We start from the raw sequence: 17650 nt of genomic DNA on the forward strand, positions 1-17650 counted from the left end.
AAGACCGACACAAAAGCGTACCCTGGCGACTGTTCTCCAATCAGAAGAGTCGGACGAAGAATTCCTCGCTACGGTGGAAACAGAAGAGGGGGAATTGGAGGAAGCGTTACAGGACGCTTCCCCTCAAGAATTAGAGTACACTTCTCCCGGGGTGGAATCTCTAATTTTGGCGCTCAGAAAAGTTCTGAATCTACCTGAGGATGTAATACCTGCATCCCAGGAGTGTGAATTATTTCATGAACAACCAAAGAGCTCTGCGGTTTTTCCGTTCTCACAGCAACTTCAACAGCAGCTCTCAGCGGCCTGGAAGCAACCGGATAAGCGGTTCCAAATTCCGCGCCGGTTTCCTTCTAGCTATCCTTTTCCATCATCCATGATGGAAAAGTGGGAAACACACCCTCCAGTAGATGCGTCAGTCTCCCGTCTCTCTAAGAAAACGGCACTCCCAGTACCGGGAGCTACAGTACTAAAGGATCCTTCGAATTGTAAGTTGGAGGTAACGCTAAAATCAATTTATACTGCAGCGGGTGCTCAACTTAGACCCACCCTTGTTACCGCTTGGGTTAACAAGGCAGTGGTCGGCTGGGCTGACCAGTTGATTACCGGTTTGGACTCTGGTACCTCCAGAGCAGAGTTACGTCTACTAGCAGAACACATCCGTGAGTCTGCAGTTTACCTGGGAAAAGCTTTGAAAGATATCAGTCAGATTAGTGCTCGCATATCTGCTTCTGCTATTTCGGGCCGCAGAGCCCTCTGGTTGCGCGCTTGGCAAGCGGACGCAGAATCCAAGCGTGCGGTGGAGGGTTTACCTTTCACTGGTGATATGCTGTTTGGCCCGGAACTGGACTAATGGATATCCCAGGCCACGGGGGGTAAGTCTTCCTTCCTCCCGTCAGTTGCTCCAGCTCCCAGAAGATCTTACAATGGGCCTTCGTTTCATTCCTTTCGTGCGCCACATTCCTTTCGTGGTAGAGCCAGAGGTGCTCCCACGCAACATAGAGGTGGCAGAGGTAGAGGTCGTCCACACCCTGTTGCACGTAGACCAGAGCCTAAACCAGCGGAAAAGCAGGTGGCATGACGGTCTTCCGTCCCACCTGGGACCTCCCGCAGTGGGAGCCCGCCTGCAAAACTTTCAACAGGTTTGGAACCATACCTCTACAGAACCGTGGATCCACAGACTAATTTCCCTGGGGTACCGAATAGACTTTGAGGTCCCCCCTATACCTCGGTTCTTCCCCACAAGTCTGCCAATGCCTGCAAGCAAGGCCAAGGTTTTACAGGAGGCTATCCAGTCTCTCGTAGTATCATCTGTACTAGTTCCGGTTCCGGAGCATCAGAGAGGTTTGGGGTTTTACTTGAACCTGTTTGTAGTACCAAAACCAGATGGCTCGGTCAGGCCCATCTTAAACCTCAAGTCTTTGAACCTGTATCTCAAGATTTATCGCTTCAAAATGGAGTCTCTGCAGTCAGTCATAGCAAGCTTGTAACCAGGGGAGTTGCTATTATCCATGGATATCAAGGATGCCTATCTCCATGTTCCCATTTGGAAACCTCACCAGGCTTTTCTGCGTTTCGCCATATTGAAGGATCATTATCAGTTTCGGGCATTGCCGTTCGGGTTATCCTCTGCTCCCCGCGTCTTCACCAAACTCATGTCAGTCATGATCGCTCTCCTTCGGTCATCAGGAGTGAACATAATCCCTTATTTGGACGACTTGTTACTCAAGGCTCCATCGGTATCTCTTCTATCAAATCGGGCCTTACTGACATTCAGACCCTAATCCAACAGGGTTGGATAATCAACTTCAAGAAATCAAATCTCAATCCGTCCCAGAAACTTCTGTTTCTGGGCATGATCTTGGATAAGGCCTCACAAAGGGTTTTTCTTCCAATAGACAAGGCCCGGGATATCCGGTTGTTAGTGCAGCAGGTCCTCAGAACAAGGAAGGTGTCCCTACTTCTTTGTCTGCGTCTCTTGGGGAAGATGGTAGCAGCTTTCGAGGCACTACAGTTTGGCCGGTTCCACTCCAGGGTGTTTCAGCTGGACCTGCGAGCACAGGGGTCAGGGTCTCATCTGTTCCTACATCGACAGATCCGTCTGAGCCCGGTTACCAGAGTAGCCCTTCTTTGGTGGACACAATCCAGCAATCTGTTAGCGGGAAAACGGTTCGGAATGTGGGACTGGATCATCATAACCACGGATGCCAGCCTTCGAGGATGGGGCGCAGTAGTCCTCCATTATCACTTTCAGGGTCGATGGTCCCCTCTAGTACAGAAGTGGCCCATAAATGTGTTGGAACTCAGAGCGATTTACAATGCTCTGATAGAGGCGACAGAGTTTCTAAAGGCTCGTCCGGTAAGAGTTCAGTCCGACAATGCAACGGCTGTCGCTTACATCAACCAACAGGGAGGGACTCTGAGTCGCATGGCTATGCGAGAGGTAACTCGAATCCTCCGGTGGGCCGAGAATCAGTCAATAATCCTGTCAGCGGTATTCATTCCGGGTGTGGACAACTGGGAAGCAGATTACCAGTCGACAGGATGTCCATCCCGGGGAATGGAAGCTTCATCCAGACATGTTCAACGCGCTGATACGTCGATGGGGATGTCCTCAGGTGGATCTCATGGCGTCACGATTGAATCGTCCGCTTTCAGTGTACGTGTCAAGAACTCGAGATCGGCAGGCAGAAGCAGTAGACACTCTGACGAGTCCGTGCACCTACGACTTCGTTTACCTTTTCCCTCCGATTCCCCTTCTTCCTCGTCTTCTAAAAAGAATAAAACAGGAGTCAACCTTGGTAATTCTCGTGGCCCCGAACTGGCCTCGGAGAAGTTGGTTCTCTGACCTTCGGTCCCTATTATCAGATGATCCGTGGCCCCTTCCTCTGCGCCCGGATCTTCTACAGCATGGTCCTTTCATACACCCCAACTTAGTGCAGCTACGTTTAACGGGGTGGCTCTTGAAACCGATATCCTAAGACGTAGAGGTATCCCAGACGCGGTTATTCCCACCATGCTACGCGCCAGGAAGCCAGTTTCGGCTGCGCATTATCATCGCATCTGGCGTGCTTATATCTCATGGTGTTCCAGTCGGGATCTTCTTCAGATGGGTCTGTATTCTGGCCTTCGTCTGGGAACCTTAAAGGTGCAGGTTTCTGCCCTTTCCATTTTTCTTTCAAAGGAAATTGGCCCTCATTCCTGAGGTGCAGACGTTTCTTCAAGGGGTCTTGCGCGTGCAACCTCCTTTTGTACATCCAATTGATCCATGGGATCTTAATCTAGCTCTTCTGTTCCTTCAGTCGCCCATGTTTGAACCTTTGGAGGAGGTTGATCTTAAGTACCTATCTTGGAAGACTGTAATCCTCCTGGCTCTCTCTTCGGCTCGAAGGTTTTCCGAATTGGGGGCTCTTTCCTATAAACCTCCTTACCTAGTGTTTCATGCGGACGATAGCCGCCTTCCTTCCTGAGGTCGTGTCAGCTTTCCATATAAATCAGCCGGTAGAGGAGCATCTACGTCACAATTGTGTCGTGCGGCCACTTGGTCTTCAGTTCACACGTTTGTCAAGTTTTACAAATTTGATACGTTTGCCTCTTTGGCGTCCCGTTTTGGCCGCCTTGTTCTGCAGGCGCCACAGAGCACTCCCGCCCGTGGGGATAACTTTGGGACGTCCCCAGCATAAGCACCTCCAGTGTCCCCTAGTGGATGAAAGAGAAAATGGGATTTCTCTGATTCCACAGGGGACACTGGACGCCCACCTCTGCGCTCTTAGCCTGCCTGTTCGGTTTTGTTCTGCATGTTGTATGATTCCGTAATTGTGTGTTCTTCTCTCCTTTTCACTCCGCTTGTTCTCCACCTCCCCTTTGTCTTCATTTTCTAAACTGAGGGCTGGTGGGGCATAGAGGGGGAGGAGCTTCACACTTCTAAATTTTAAAGTGCCGGCTCCAGCTATCCACGCCTCTAAACTCCAGCGTAAGCACCTCCAGTGTCCCCTGTGGAATCAGAAAAGGATTTACCGGTAGGTACCAAAATCCCATTTTTTGTTATTCTTGTGGCTATGGCTGGAAGATGAAAGAATAACAAACAGCCCTATGCTGCTCCTCCTACTCTGGTGTCTTGTAAGTCCAGCTCTGCGGGCTTTGCCACAGAGGACCTCATTCAAGATGGTCTCTGTATTAATTGTTATACAGCCCCAGGCCCATCAGCCCTGGTGTTTCTCCCTAAGGACCCACCCTGGGCTGCCTTTTCACAAATGCTGGCATAACTTATGGCCCAAGTAGCAGTCCCCGTGGTAGCTCCCCCTATGGGACGACCACAGCAGTTACCCCTGAGGCAAATACTTTGCCTCCTCCATGGGTAGATGTACTGTTTACCTCAGTACACAGTTTGGCTAATACCTTTTACGGTTTTTCAGCAAATGCTGCAAAAAGAAAAGCCTTTACCTACTAAACGTACTATCTTCCCAATCCACACAGTTATCTGATTCCCAGGGTGGGAGGCAGACTTCTTCAATTCGCTCAGGTTTGGCATCAAACCACGTCGGATGCCTGAGTGAGGGATGTGGTCTCCCATGGATACGCCCTCTCATTCCTGAGGCAACCCTCCATTGTACCCAACCAAGGCCTTGCTGCTCCAAAAAGCAGTCTTTACTGAATCCAGGAGTCATAATTTGGGTCCCCTCCTCACAACTGGCCAAGGGCTATTATTCTACCCTTTTCTTAGTTCAGAAGCCCAATGGGTCTCATCTGCCTATCCTCAAAACTCTGAACAAGTTTATCAGAGTGCCCAAGTTTCGTATGGAAACCCTCCATTCTGTGATCCTAGCTATGGAACCTGGAGCTTTTATGGTATCCATAGACATTCCGGAGTCTTACCTACATGTACCAATAGCGCTTTCTCATCAACAATATTTCTGGTTTGCTACACTGCAGCAACATTGCCCATTTCGGGCTCTCACATTTGGCTTATCAACAGCCCCTCGGGTCTTTACCAAGATTATGGCAGTTTTGGTGGCCTCTCTTCGTCAAGGGATCAGACTGCTCCCATACTTAGACAATCTCTTGCTGTTGGCCAGCTCCCCAGAGACTCTTCACAGCCATCTACATGTAACCATTGCCTTTCTTCAAATGCACGGTTGGCTGATCAACTGGAAAAAAAATTCTCCAACACCATCCCAAAGGATGGTACATTTTGGAGCCCTCCTGGACTCTCAAGTTCAGAGAATCTTCCTAAAGCTGCCCATCCACTTAACGATGCGGGAGACGACGGCACCGTCTTCTCCAACGGGGTGAACTGCGTACACTGAACGTTCAGTGTATGCCAATCAATCATCACCGAACATGGCAACCTGACGGCGGTGATTGATGTTAAAAACAACCAGCAGGCATCGCTGGTTGTTAACCTTTTGCGGGCGATTACCGAGCGATGGTGCGATAACGACCATCGTTATCGCTCCATCGCTAGGTTTAATCGCCTAGGGATGGGCAGCATAACAGCAGACAAGATTTCAGTACTCCAGCTCAGACTACGCAGACCTCTCCACAAGCGCCGAGTGTCAATTCATTCTGCAATGCAAGCCATAGACAATGGTGTCCACCTTCAACATGGGGGAGTTCGCCCAATTTCACTCCAGGCACCTACAACACCTGATCTTCTCCAGGTGGAACAGGCTATCGCATCTGCTCAAATTCCAGATGATGAGCCTCCCCCCAGAGGTTCGCCTGTCCTTAACCTGGTGGCTACAGACTTCCCATTTGAGCAAGTGTCTACCCTTTTGGATCCTGGACTGGGCTCTCCTCACCATGGATGCAAGCAATTTACAAAAAAAAGAGTAATTACTCAGTAGGCAGCATTCTTTCTTCACATCAATTCCTTCCTCTCAAATGTTTTCATATAAACATGTATAAAGAATAAAAAGATGGAAACCTAGTATAGCAGTTTTGTTTATTTGTTTTTTTTCCCCCACAATCTGAAACGTCATAATGATAATCAGTGATATATGTAAAAAAGGATAAAATACCTATCGTAAATTACCACTTATTCATGAATGTACCAAAAATGGTTGTTCTTAGGTGTTAAAGGGGATACTCAGGTGGGTATCCAGTTAATGGCTGTCAAACATAAGGTCTGATTAGCGTTGTATGGTAAGCGGTAGCAGCTGCAACGGTTGTCACAGCGGCTTCTGCTAAATGATGCTAATGCTGCAGGAGCCGTCTTGTGTAAATAAACTCCTCCTGCCAGCTTCTGTGATCTGCTGCTGCGTCCGAGGATGGCTGATGTCGCCCCCGAACGGCTGCTGCCTCTCAATTAGGTTGCAGCAGCTGAGCACTGCGAGCGTCTTCGCAGAAGAGATCTGCACATGTGCAGTACAGATCCTGCGCAGATCTTCAAATACCAGGTTTGTGAGCCACTATATTAATCAGGCCCCTAGTACTTTAAAGTCTATTTAAAAGGCAGCAGAACTGCAGGTTTAAAACCAAATTACATCATATCCATTACAGTACAGGTGTCTGATAACCCCTTTTAACCAGCATACGGATGAAGATGAATTGTACCCAGAGACCTTCCTCTAACATCTCTCATTCTACATTTGCATTTTCTATTTCAATAGTGCCTTACTATTGAAGCCTACATTATAAATACAATTTAAGTTGGAGGACCACAGGTCAGATTCTAAGACCACTACTTCAATCTTGTATCTATTTTGTGCAGTATAGAGACCAATGATTTTTCCATGTGGGAATTCAAATGCTCCCTAACAGATGATTAACACTTTTGTCAAGCTGTAATGCGCTAAAAAAAAAAATATTGTATGTATGGCATTTCATATCTAAATATATTCAATTTCGGAACCAAATGAAAAGCCAAAAAAAAAGCAAAACTTGCAATTCCCGCATTGCTGTGTACCATACGATGGTGCGACTTGGCGACAAATGTAACGATACATTGTGCGCGCCGTACTCATTGTATGGTGCGCTATGTATTATTGCATGCTGCATGTAACTGCAGTGTGTCATTAATTGCATCCTCCCATCTGACGTGCAGAACAGCAGATGGGCACGATGTGATGAACGACTGACTGTAATGACCGATCGGGCGTGCACACTATATGATGTGTATAATCTATATTGTTCTGGATTACACTGGAACAATATTTTGTGGCTTTAATGTAAATATTGTACTTGCGCTAATAGGCATGCTTCAGGTAACGTAATATGGACATACAGCTATAGCTTGTGCCCCTTCTGTTAGCTGGACTAGTTTTTAATCCATTTCCACATCATCTGATCTGGGTGACACTGATACCTGACATTGGATTAAGTGGGTTGGACCACAGGAGTAGGCACTATAAGACTAATCTGGCTCCACCCACTTACATAACCCCTCCTGCTTCCCGGAAGCCTCAGTTGTTTTCTAGTACCTGTGGAGTGAGGTACTATGTTTCTCTTCTCTTTTATTTTTATTTTTTTTATTTTTTTATGTCACCAGCCTCCGCTCCTGTTTACAGGACTCAGTCAGTCGGAGCAGTTCCAGTTAGTCAGGGTTATAGGAATCCTGGGTGAAACAGGTGTTTAAATTTGTTACTGCTGCTGTGGTTTTGTTAAGAAAAAAAAAAAAATCCTGTGCTTGGTCAATGTCAACAGATTTTTTTATTTTATTTTTGTCTTGCTTTTTAAGAAAAAAAAAAACAAAAAACCTTTTTGTGCACTTTGTCACTAGTAACTTAGGGAAGGATTTGTGTATATATGGGTTTTTCAATTGCCTTTTTGCTTATACTTATCTAGTGGCTTGGCTGGAAAGGGGAGAGAGCCTCAAAGTCTAAACAGGGCTCTCCCTCTGTATTTTATTCATGTGTCGCGCAGAACCAGGGTCTCTTTGCGCACTCAGTCTAGCATACATGGCAAGGTGTCTGGGGGTGCGTCAGAATTCTGTTGTCCCAGAGTGGGCTAAATCTATGGCAGAGACTACTGCAGACTTGGCCAGAAGGTTGGATCTCCAGTCTGAAATGAATGATTACCCTCTTCCAGGGGGTCCATAGGTGTCCTCTGAACTGGAACCTTTATGGGTTTGCAATATTAAAAGGTGCCTTTTTAAGGGGTGTTTGCTTCTATGGATAAGGTTGCAAGGAACATCTAGGAAGCGTCTGGATCCCAGCAGGCTGTTTTCTCTGCAGAGTCTGTTTCTTATCAAGAAGATGGTGAGCCTCTAGATCCCGATTGGGAAGATCAGACTAGTTGGGAGGAGGATTCCCTGTCTAGTCTGGGGGCTTCAGGATTTGATTTCTGCAGTCAAGCAGACCTTAAACATTCAGGAGTCGGAGACAGGTAGCTTGTTCTCTATTTAAATGTAAAAAGAAACAGGTTATTATATTTCTGCCATTTTCTCATTTTCAGGATGCACTAACAGAAGCCTGGCAGACACTCTTTCAGGTTCCAAGAATTTTTAAGTCTGTTTATCCATTCTTAGATGAGGACACTATGTGATGGGAGGTGTCTTCCCATGTAAATGCACCTATCGTCAGGCTTTCAAAAGGTACAGTTCTTCTTACTATGTAGGCAGTGTCCTTAAACGATCAGTCTGAAAGAAAAAGAATTGCTTAAAGCAATGTATTCTTTCATTGGAGCTTCTTTACGTCCGACATTGGCAATTGCCTGGGTAAACAAAGCTCTAGAATCTTGGACTGAGTAGTTGACTTCAGGCATGCAGTCTGATTGTGTTTCTGCCGAACTTTTACCATTATCAGACAAAATCCGTGAGGCCTCAGTATATATAGGTGACGCACCTTTTGGATGTAGCCTTATTGTTGTCAAACATTTCAGCTCTGGAAGTATCAGCCAGACATTCGCTGTGGATCCGGAATTCAAGTGCACCCTGGAATCTGTCCCATTTGAGGGGACACTGTTTGGTCTAGAAGTCACTAAAATGATCTCTCAGGTAACGGGGAAAAAGCCCGTATTTGCTGGTCTTGCCTCGAAGATCTAAGTCTGCTCAGGTCTGTGCTTTTCGCTTGATGGGGAGTGGTAGATTTACTACATACAGAGTTTGTTTTTCTTCTAGTCGTTCCTTTCAAGGCAGGGGAATTACTGTCCCTCAACATCCTGGCAGAAAGCCTGCCGATAAGCCATTTGAAGATTTGGGGGCTCCCTGCATGTAGCAGCCTGCTTGCTTTTAGTTTTGGGTTATCTGGGCCCTGTCCAGACCACATAGTTGGTTACCGAGCATACTGGACAGGGGGTTACATGCTGGATCTGGCGGGTTCCTGTCCAAGTCGTTTCTTAGCCTCTTGATTAACTTGGTCTTGAGGTAGAGGAGAAGCAATCAGGACTGCAGTGCTTTCTCTGTTAATCAGATGTTATTCCCGTTCCTGTAGAGCAAATAGGTGAGGGTTTCTACTCTCATCTTTTTCTAATAAGAAAACCAAATGGTTAGTTCCGGCCTATTCTGATTTTAAAATGGCTGAGTCTTCATTTAGAGTTGGCACACTGATGGGGTCTCTGCATTCTGTTGACAGTTCATTGTTAGAAGGGGAATTTGTGGCATTCCTGGATGTCAGATGCTTATCCTTTTGTTCCAGTTTGGCAGGGTCACCAGAGGTTACTACAGTTCACAGTGGGAGTCCATCACTTCCAGTTCTGAATTCCTCCATTTGGTTTATCCACGGCTCTTAGAGTACTAAGATAATGGCTCACATTTGGCCGACGCTCCATGGTGTCTTCCCCTCAGAAGATCTACTTTGTCAAGGGACTTGTCTTCACCCCATTTTGTTTCAACTAACTTTGACTGCGTGGCTTTTGAAAAAAAAGATCTTGAGAGCATGTTTTTTTTTTAAATGGTTTCTATTATGCATCAGGCCAGTAAGCCTGTTATGTCCAAAAATTACCAGAGTCTGGCTCCTGTATATGTACATCTCTGGTGTGAACGTTGTCATCTTTCGCTAAGATTTTCCGCCTTTCACCTTTTTTTTTTTTTTTTAAAAAGACCAGGTCTCCGCCTGTCTTCTTTAAAGGGGGCAGGTTGGTCCTGTGCTCTCTTCAGAAACCACCTTTTTGAATCTTTGGAAACAGAGTTGCGCTACCATACCTTGAAGGTAGTCTTCCGTCTAACTATCACTACGTTTAGAAGGGTGTAAGTGTAGGAGCTGGCATGCTGTTCTATTCGCCAGGGTCAACGAGAGGGGGGGAGCCAGGTATTATCTGGGCTTGTTGGAGGGGCCCAGGTCCCATGCCGTCCCCTCCCTCTTACCTTTCAGCAGTGAAAGACCAGGGAGAATGCTGCTTCTTCTCTGCGGGAAAGCTATCACACTGGTCACTTGTCCCCGCCCCTCTGGATTTGAGCTGGGCTGAGGGGCTCGCAACGCTCCCCCTCCCCAGCGCGCAGTGCTGCAAATAGAGTTTAAAACAAGTTTTGTCAGGGTGTGGCCACACCTCCCGTGATTAGGCCACGCCCCGATAGTAATGGTGCCCGGGCCAGCTCTCTACGTTCACCTCCCTTAATTATTTTTCATGCAGATAGGGTGCCTAAGGTAGTGTCCAAGTTTCACATGAATCAAGACATTATTCTTCCTACTTTTTTTTTTCTGTTTCCTCGCTCCATTGCTTAGATGTGGTGAGGACATGAAGGATTTACATTCATTCTCTGTCTTCCGCCGTACTGATTTTTGTCTTTTTTTTTTTTTTAAGTGCTGGTGGATGCTCTGAAGCGTGCTAGGCCGGCCTCCAAGCGTTCTATTACCAGATAGGTGACTGCAGCTATTCGTCAGGCATATCTGTCCTCTGATGTGCCAGTTCCTACTTCAAGGCACATTCAACCATGGTGGTTGGGACATCTTGGGTGGTTCGCTATGGTGTGTCAGTAGAAGTTGTGCAAGGCAGCAACCTGGTTTTCTGTGTATACCTTCACCAGGTTTTATCGTTTTCATACTTTTGGTTATTCCGAGGTTGGTTTTGGTTGTCGTATATTGCATGCAGCCTTGCCAGTGGAGGTCCCAACCTGTGTGGCTTGCTTTGGGAAATCTGTGTCCCCCAGATGGCTGACGAGGAAAGAATTTTACGGCAAGTATATAAAAAAAAATCCAATTTTCTATGAGTTTTTTTTTTTTTTTTTTGCCATCTCCACTTAATTAAAATTGTTAGGCGTATATTAATACTCTGTGCACCATATCCTGAATAAATTAATGGGGAAAAACATGAAAGCACCTGTTAATGTCTAATGCTTTTTGCAAATTTCTTATGGTTTCTATTTCTTTAGTTTAATGTGGTAATATCCTTTTTTTAATTTGTTTTTTGTTCTCAGGTCCCTGGATGGTCAGGCATCTTATTTGGAGAATGAGAAGTCACAGCTGCCAAAAACCAACTCAGATCTGTTATCTCATTCTGGTATAGATGAAAATGGCAAATTTGCACTTAGCTTTAAAGATGATTTGTAAGTTTTTTTTTTTTCTTCTTTCTTTTTTGTGCACCTTGTTCATATATGGCCAACAACCATGTTTGTAAAAGTACTGCAGTAGTAAGAGGAAGCATAAAAATTAAGTTTTCATTCCATGTTCTGCCGTGTAGGAAAGATTATTACCTTACAGATTTCTCTCTAGGTTGGTTGACAGCACAGTACTTCTGTGCTCCGTTCACTTAACTTCTGTTCTGGAATATAGCAATGACACAACAAAATTATTTAAATTAAGGTTTGTATTTGAGTAAAACTTTATATTTGAAATACTGATCTTTCCCTTAACTCAGTATAATTGTCATGAAGGATGTAGATAATTTACGAGATAGACAGTCAGGACTAAATGAAGATAAAGTGTGTGTGTGTGTGTGTGTGTGTGTTATGGAGTTAGTTTGTCCTTCATCCACTAGGGGACACTGGAGTCTCAGAACAGTGCGGTATAGAAGTGTGTTAACCGGGAGCTGGCACTTTAATTTGTATGGTAGCTAGCTCCTCCCCCTCTATACCACTGAACAGGTCAGTCTAAATTTTGTGCTCAGTGAGCTGGTACTCTCCTTCAGGGCTCTCTAAGAAATAAAGAAGATCCTCTACACGCCCGCCGCCGGCTGAGGATCAGACAGGCAGCTCACTGCCCCTGCCTGTCTGCTACGATGGAGCTGCCGGGGAGAACCCACCGCAGCTGCTTGCGGCTTACGCTGGGGTTTTCTGCTTCAGAGAACACAGTCTCTAGGCAGACCAAGAGGCGCTGCGTGCAGCACATGTCGCGGTCTCCCACCAGCAACGCCCGCCGCCAGCAGCAATAGGCAGGCTAAGGTTTGTTTTGTTCTGGCTCCTTGAGTAGCAGGGGAGCCAGGACAGTAGGCTGGCATGATAACAAGCGGCCCGCCCAGCGCTGATAATGGACGCCAATGTTCAATTCTGCTCCTGCCTCCCAGCAGCCCCAGTGCTCCCAGAAAAAGGCTGGTGTCCATTTTATAGTAAAAGAGCTGATACTGAACGCGGAGACTCCTGCCTACCGGGTCTGTGAGTGCACAGTGGAGTCAGGCTAGGGAAGCTGTTTTACTTTTATGTACAGCTAATATATTACACTGTGTTATTGTGTGTAACAGCGCTGGTCATTGTATCAGCGCTAGTGAGGTAAAAGCATATCCCGCTCTATGCCCTTATCTCTCTTTTTCTATACTGACTGTGTGTATGTGTCTCACTGTCCTTTCACTGTGTGTGTGTGTGTGTGTGTGTGTGTGTGTGTGGGGGGGGGGGCAATGGATTACTAGCAATGTCTTGTAATGGGTCAAAAGCTGCACAGAAGTCTCTCCTGCAAAAAGTGTGCAGAGAAATTTACACAAGATCAGTCAAATACTTCCCTACTGTGTGTTTCAGAGTCGCAGGCTTCTGTCTCACCACTGCAGTCTCCCTGGACTGATCAGTTTGCATCAGTCATGTCTCATCTGCCTGCAGAGGTGGCCAGAATTCAGACCTCTGCCATCTCAGCACCAGACTGGGCTCGTTCATTAGCCAGATCTGTAGAGACTCACAAAGGTTATGTCGGGCCAGGTACCTCTTGCAGCCTCGTCATCGAAGGTCCCTACGAAGAGACTGATTCCTAATCCCCTTACGTGGGATGAATCTGAGGAAGAGGAGAAACAGGAGACAGAGGAAGGTGAGGTCCAGGAGCCAGAGGAACAGACTCCACAGGAGTCGGACCCAGTATCTCAGGGCGTAGAGGCGCTGGTTGCGGCAGTACGCCAGGTATTACATGTTGAAGACATAGATCCAGTGGCTGCTAGACAGTCTATCTTTAATAAAAGACAGACAGGCCGCCACTTTGCCAACGTCTGAGGAACTGTATGAGATCCTAACCTCTGTGTGGAAACGTCCAGATTAGTTTACTTGATATTTGAAGCTTTTTATCTTATCTTATTACCCATTTCCTGCAGAAAATTGTGAAACTCCTCTGGCAGTGGACACTTCAGTATCCCGTCTGTTTAAGAAGACAGTACTGCCTGTTCCAGGAGCAGTCTCCCTAAAAGAATCTTCCGAAAGATTTGGAAGTTTGAAAACACCTTAAAATCTGTATATACAGTGGCAGGTGTGTCTCTTCGTCCCGCGCTAGTCAGCTGCTGGGTCAACAAGGCTGTAGGAGCATGGGCTACACAGCTTTCAAAGGCCTTTAAAACAGGGGTCCAAGCAGACGAGCTGATCAGTTGGCAGATCAGATTGCAGAATCAGCCACTTTCCTAGGGGAAGCTGCAAAGGACATATGTAACCTTTCTGCTAGATCTTCGTCCTTGGCTATCTCAGTCAGAAGAGCTCTTTGACTACGACAGTGGCAGGCTGATGCCGAGTCTAAGAGAGCAGTGGAGGCTCTTCCTTACACAGGAGATGTCCTGTTTGGTTCCGAATTAGATAAGTGGATTTCACAGGCCACAGGTGCTAAGTCCACTTATCTTCCATCAGCTGCTCTGCCTCCTAGAAAACCAGTTGCAGGACCGTCCTTTCGTGTTCCGGTGAGATTTAGGGGCCATTCCAGAGGAGCTCCTGCTAACTCCTGTGGTTCCAGAGGGCGAGGAAGTGTCACTGCATCCTCGTCCCAACAGGACAAACCTGCAGTTAAACCCTCTGCATGATGCACTACCTTCTCGCTTGGGGGATCCCAAGGTGGGAGCTCGACTGCAGAACTTCAAAGAAGTATGGATCCAGTCTTGCCAGGATGCCTGGGTTCGGGTCATCATTACTCGGGTTGGATTTCAAAATTCAACCTCCTCCTCGCTTTTACACAACCCGGTTACCACTGTCAGCAGAAAAACGGGTTGTGATTCAGGGGGCAATAGACAGGCTTCTGTTGTCTCGAGTGGTAGTGAATGTTCCGAACCATCAGTGGGGTCAGGGTTTGTGGTTCCCAAACCGGACGGGTCGGTGAGACCCATTCTGAACCTGAGGGATCTCAATCCTTATCTGCATGCTTTCAAGTTTGAAATGGAGTCCCTACAGTCGGTCATTGCTGGTCTCGAGAAGGAAGAGTTTCTCGTGTCCTTGGACATAAAGGATGCCTACCTTCACATTCCTGTCTGGCCTCCTCATCAGGCATTCCTTCGGTTTGCATTGAAAGACTCTCATTTTCAATTTCAGGCCTTACCTTTCGGTCTTTCCTCAGCACCAAGAATTTTCACGAAAGTCATGGCCGTGATGATGGCCCTGCTTGGGATGTAGGGTGTTGCTATCGTTCCGTATTTGGACGATCTTCTTATTAAAGCACCGTCTGTAACTAAATTGTTACAAGACATACAGGTAACTCAGTCTTCTTTTACAACACGGTTGGATCCTCAATTTCCAAAAGTCATGTCTACAACCTACACAGTGCCTGCTGTTCTTGGGGATGATTTTGGACACTGTGGAACAGAAGGTGTTCCTTCCTCAGGACAAGGTCTCCTCCATTCAGCACATGGTGCGGATGATACTGAGTCATCAAAGAGTATCAGTACATCTGTGTATTCGCTTACTAGGGAAAATGGTGGCGACTTTCAAGTCCATCCAGTACGGGAGATTTCACGCCCGTCCATTTCAATTGGATCTACTTTCCCAGTGGTCGGGGTCTCCTCTCTTTCTTCACAAGTGAGTGCTATTGTCCCCCTTGACTCAAACATCTCTCCTTTTGGTGGCTGAATTTCTCTCACCTGTTAGCAGGAAAGCATTTTGCAGTGTAGGAATGGATTCTCATCACCATGGATGCAAGTTTGAGAGGATGAGGGGCAGTGACTCTGTGTAGACCCTTCCAGGGCAGCTGTGCTCAGTGGGAGGTAGTACTACCCATAAATGTTCTAGAATTAAGGGCAGTGTTCTATGCTCTTCAGCTTGCACATACTCTGTTGCAGGGTCGAGCAATCAGAGTGCAGTCGGACAATGCCACGGCTGTGGCATATATACACAGACAGGGCGGCACCAAGAGTCAGGCCGCCATGAGGGAGGTAAGCCGCATTCTGCTTTGGGCATAGGAATTTGCAGCGGCGATCTCAGCAATTTTCATCCATGGGGTAGAAAACTGGGAGGCCGACTAACTCAGTCGACATGACATTCATCCGGGGAATGGGCACTCAATCCACAGGTGTTTTAACACCTGAGTCAGCATTGGGGTCAACCTCAAGCGGATCTCACGGCGTTGAGGTTGAACCATCAATTGCCGCTGTACGGCTCACGAACAAGGGATCCACAGGCAGTGGATGCACTGACGGCGCCTTGGCAGTTTCAGTACGTGTATCTGTTCCCTCCAATTTAGCTTTTTCCTCGGCTGCTTCAAAGAATCAAAAGAGAAAGGGTCAAGGTGTTACTGGTGGCACCAGATTGGCCCAGACGAGCGTGGTACTCAAGCCTACAGCATTTGTTGATAGACGATCCGTGGCCTCTACCTCTGCAAGACTACCTACTTCTACAGGGTCCGTTTATCTATCAGGACTTAAAGTGGCTTCCTTTGACGGCGTGGCTGTTGAAAGGGCTATCCTAAGAAAGAAGGGTATTCCTTCCAGTGTGATTCCTACCATGATTAGGGCTCGGAAGGAAGTCACATCAAAACCTTATCGTATCTGGGAGACAAACGTATCTTGGTGTGAACACCGCAGTTCACCCCCGTCTGATTTCAAGGTATCCCGTCATTGTCTTTTTCTTTAGGCCGGTTTATCAGCAGACCTTCGTCTAGGATCTTTGAAGGTTCAGGTGTCGGCACTGTCCATTTTCTTTCAGAGAAAACTAGCATTATTGCCGGATGTCCAGGCCTATCTACAAGGAGTAATCCGACTACAACCTCCATTTGTGCCTCCTACGGCCCCATGGGACTTGGACTTGGTCCTTTCGTTTCTCCAGTCTGCTCTGTTTGATCCTCCTACAGATGGTAGAGATTAAGTTTTTAACTTGGAAGGTGGCTCTTCTTTTGGCACTCCCCTCAGCTAGGCATGTGTCGGAGCTTGGAGCTCTATCCTGTCGCCCGCCTTACCTAATTTTCCATGAGGATAGGACTGAGCTTCGTATGCAGATGTCCTTCCTTCCTAAGGTGGTGTCTGCGTTTCACATAAACAAGCCAATTGTCGTTCCAGTGTTAAAGGAAGATTCTCCGGGCTCCAAATCTTTAGATGTTAGAGCTCTTCGGATCTATGTTGAGAGGACAGCCTCTATCCGGAAGTCGGATGTGCTTTTTGTTTGTTTTGATATGGCGCGGCCAGGTTGGCCGGTTTCAAAACAAACTATTTCTCGTTGGATTCGTCTGACAATCAGACAGGCTTATCTGGCCGCTTCTAAACAGCCGCCTGTTTCTATTACGGCGCTTTCAACGCGCTCGGTAGGACATTCATGGGCGGCTGCCTGTGTTGTTTCTTTGACTATTTTTGTTAAGTTTTACCGTTTTGACACTTTTGCGGCCCCTGCTGTTTCGCACTATGGCCGTACTGTTTTGCAGGGTTCTCAGCGCTCCCCCCGCCCGGGATGGGAGCTCTGGGACGTCCCCACTGTTCTAAGACTCCAGTGTACCCTAGTGGATGAAGGAGAAATCAGGATTTTGGTTACTTACCGATAAATCCCTTTCTCAGATTCGACAGGGGACACTGGACGCCTGCCCGGCGCTATTACACCTGCTTAAGTTGTTGTTTTACAGGTTCTTCAGACAGTTGGTAATTTGTGTTATTTCATAAAATCTTTCTTGTTTGTTCACGTCTATGTAGTTTTCTTCTCCCTTCTTATTTTTCAGCTCTCCTCGGGCACAGATTTTTTAGACTGACCTGTTTTGGGGTATAGAGGGGGAAGAGCTAGCTACCATACAAATTATAGTGCCAGCTCCCAGTTAACCCACTTCTATACCCCCACTGTTCTGAGACTCCAGTGTCCCCTGTGGAATCGGAGAAAGGGATTTATTGGTAAGTAACCAAAATCCTGATTGCTCCATCATCCACTAGGGGGCACTGGAGCTCAAGGCACTGGGGTATAGACAGTGGTAGAGTGAAGCCTTCGCACTTAAAATTCATTTAGAAGAGTGTTTGACTCCTCCCCCCCACCCTATACCCTATCCGCCTTTTGTTTTAGAAATGTGCCCGAGGGAGCCTGTGGTACTTGAGGCTGTCTACAGCCTTTTTGTTTATATTATTATTATTATTATTATTATTATTATTATTATTATGGCACTGCTAATTTGTTTTTATCTCAAGCCGAACCAGCCTGGGCTCGGGGATT

At 46.8% G+C, this 17650-nt stretch overlaps 1 protein-coding gene across 1 annotated transcript in view; it reads left to right on the forward strand.

Moving 5' to 3' along the window:
* Positions 1 to 17650, forward strand: part of LOC148526981 (centrosomal protein of 192 kDa-like) — a 207086-nt gene that overhangs the window by 21971 nt on the left and 167465 nt on the right. Inside the window, exon 3 of the mRNA XM_088469516.1 lies at positions 11291 to 11419. Within this exon, the coding sequence (XP_088325642.1) occupies positions 11291 to 11419 (129 nt within the window). The remainder of the gene's footprint in view (positions 1 to 11290; positions 11420 to 17650) is intronic.

Source organism: Taudactylus pleione, unplaced genomic scaffold, assembly GCF_031769625.1.
Source record: "Taudactylus pleione unplaced genomic scaffold, aTauple2 ptg000093l, whole genome shotgun sequence".
NCBI classification, from domain to species: domain Eukaryota; kingdom Metazoa; phylum Chordata; class Amphibia; order Anura; family Myobatrachidae; genus Taudactylus; species Taudactylus pleione.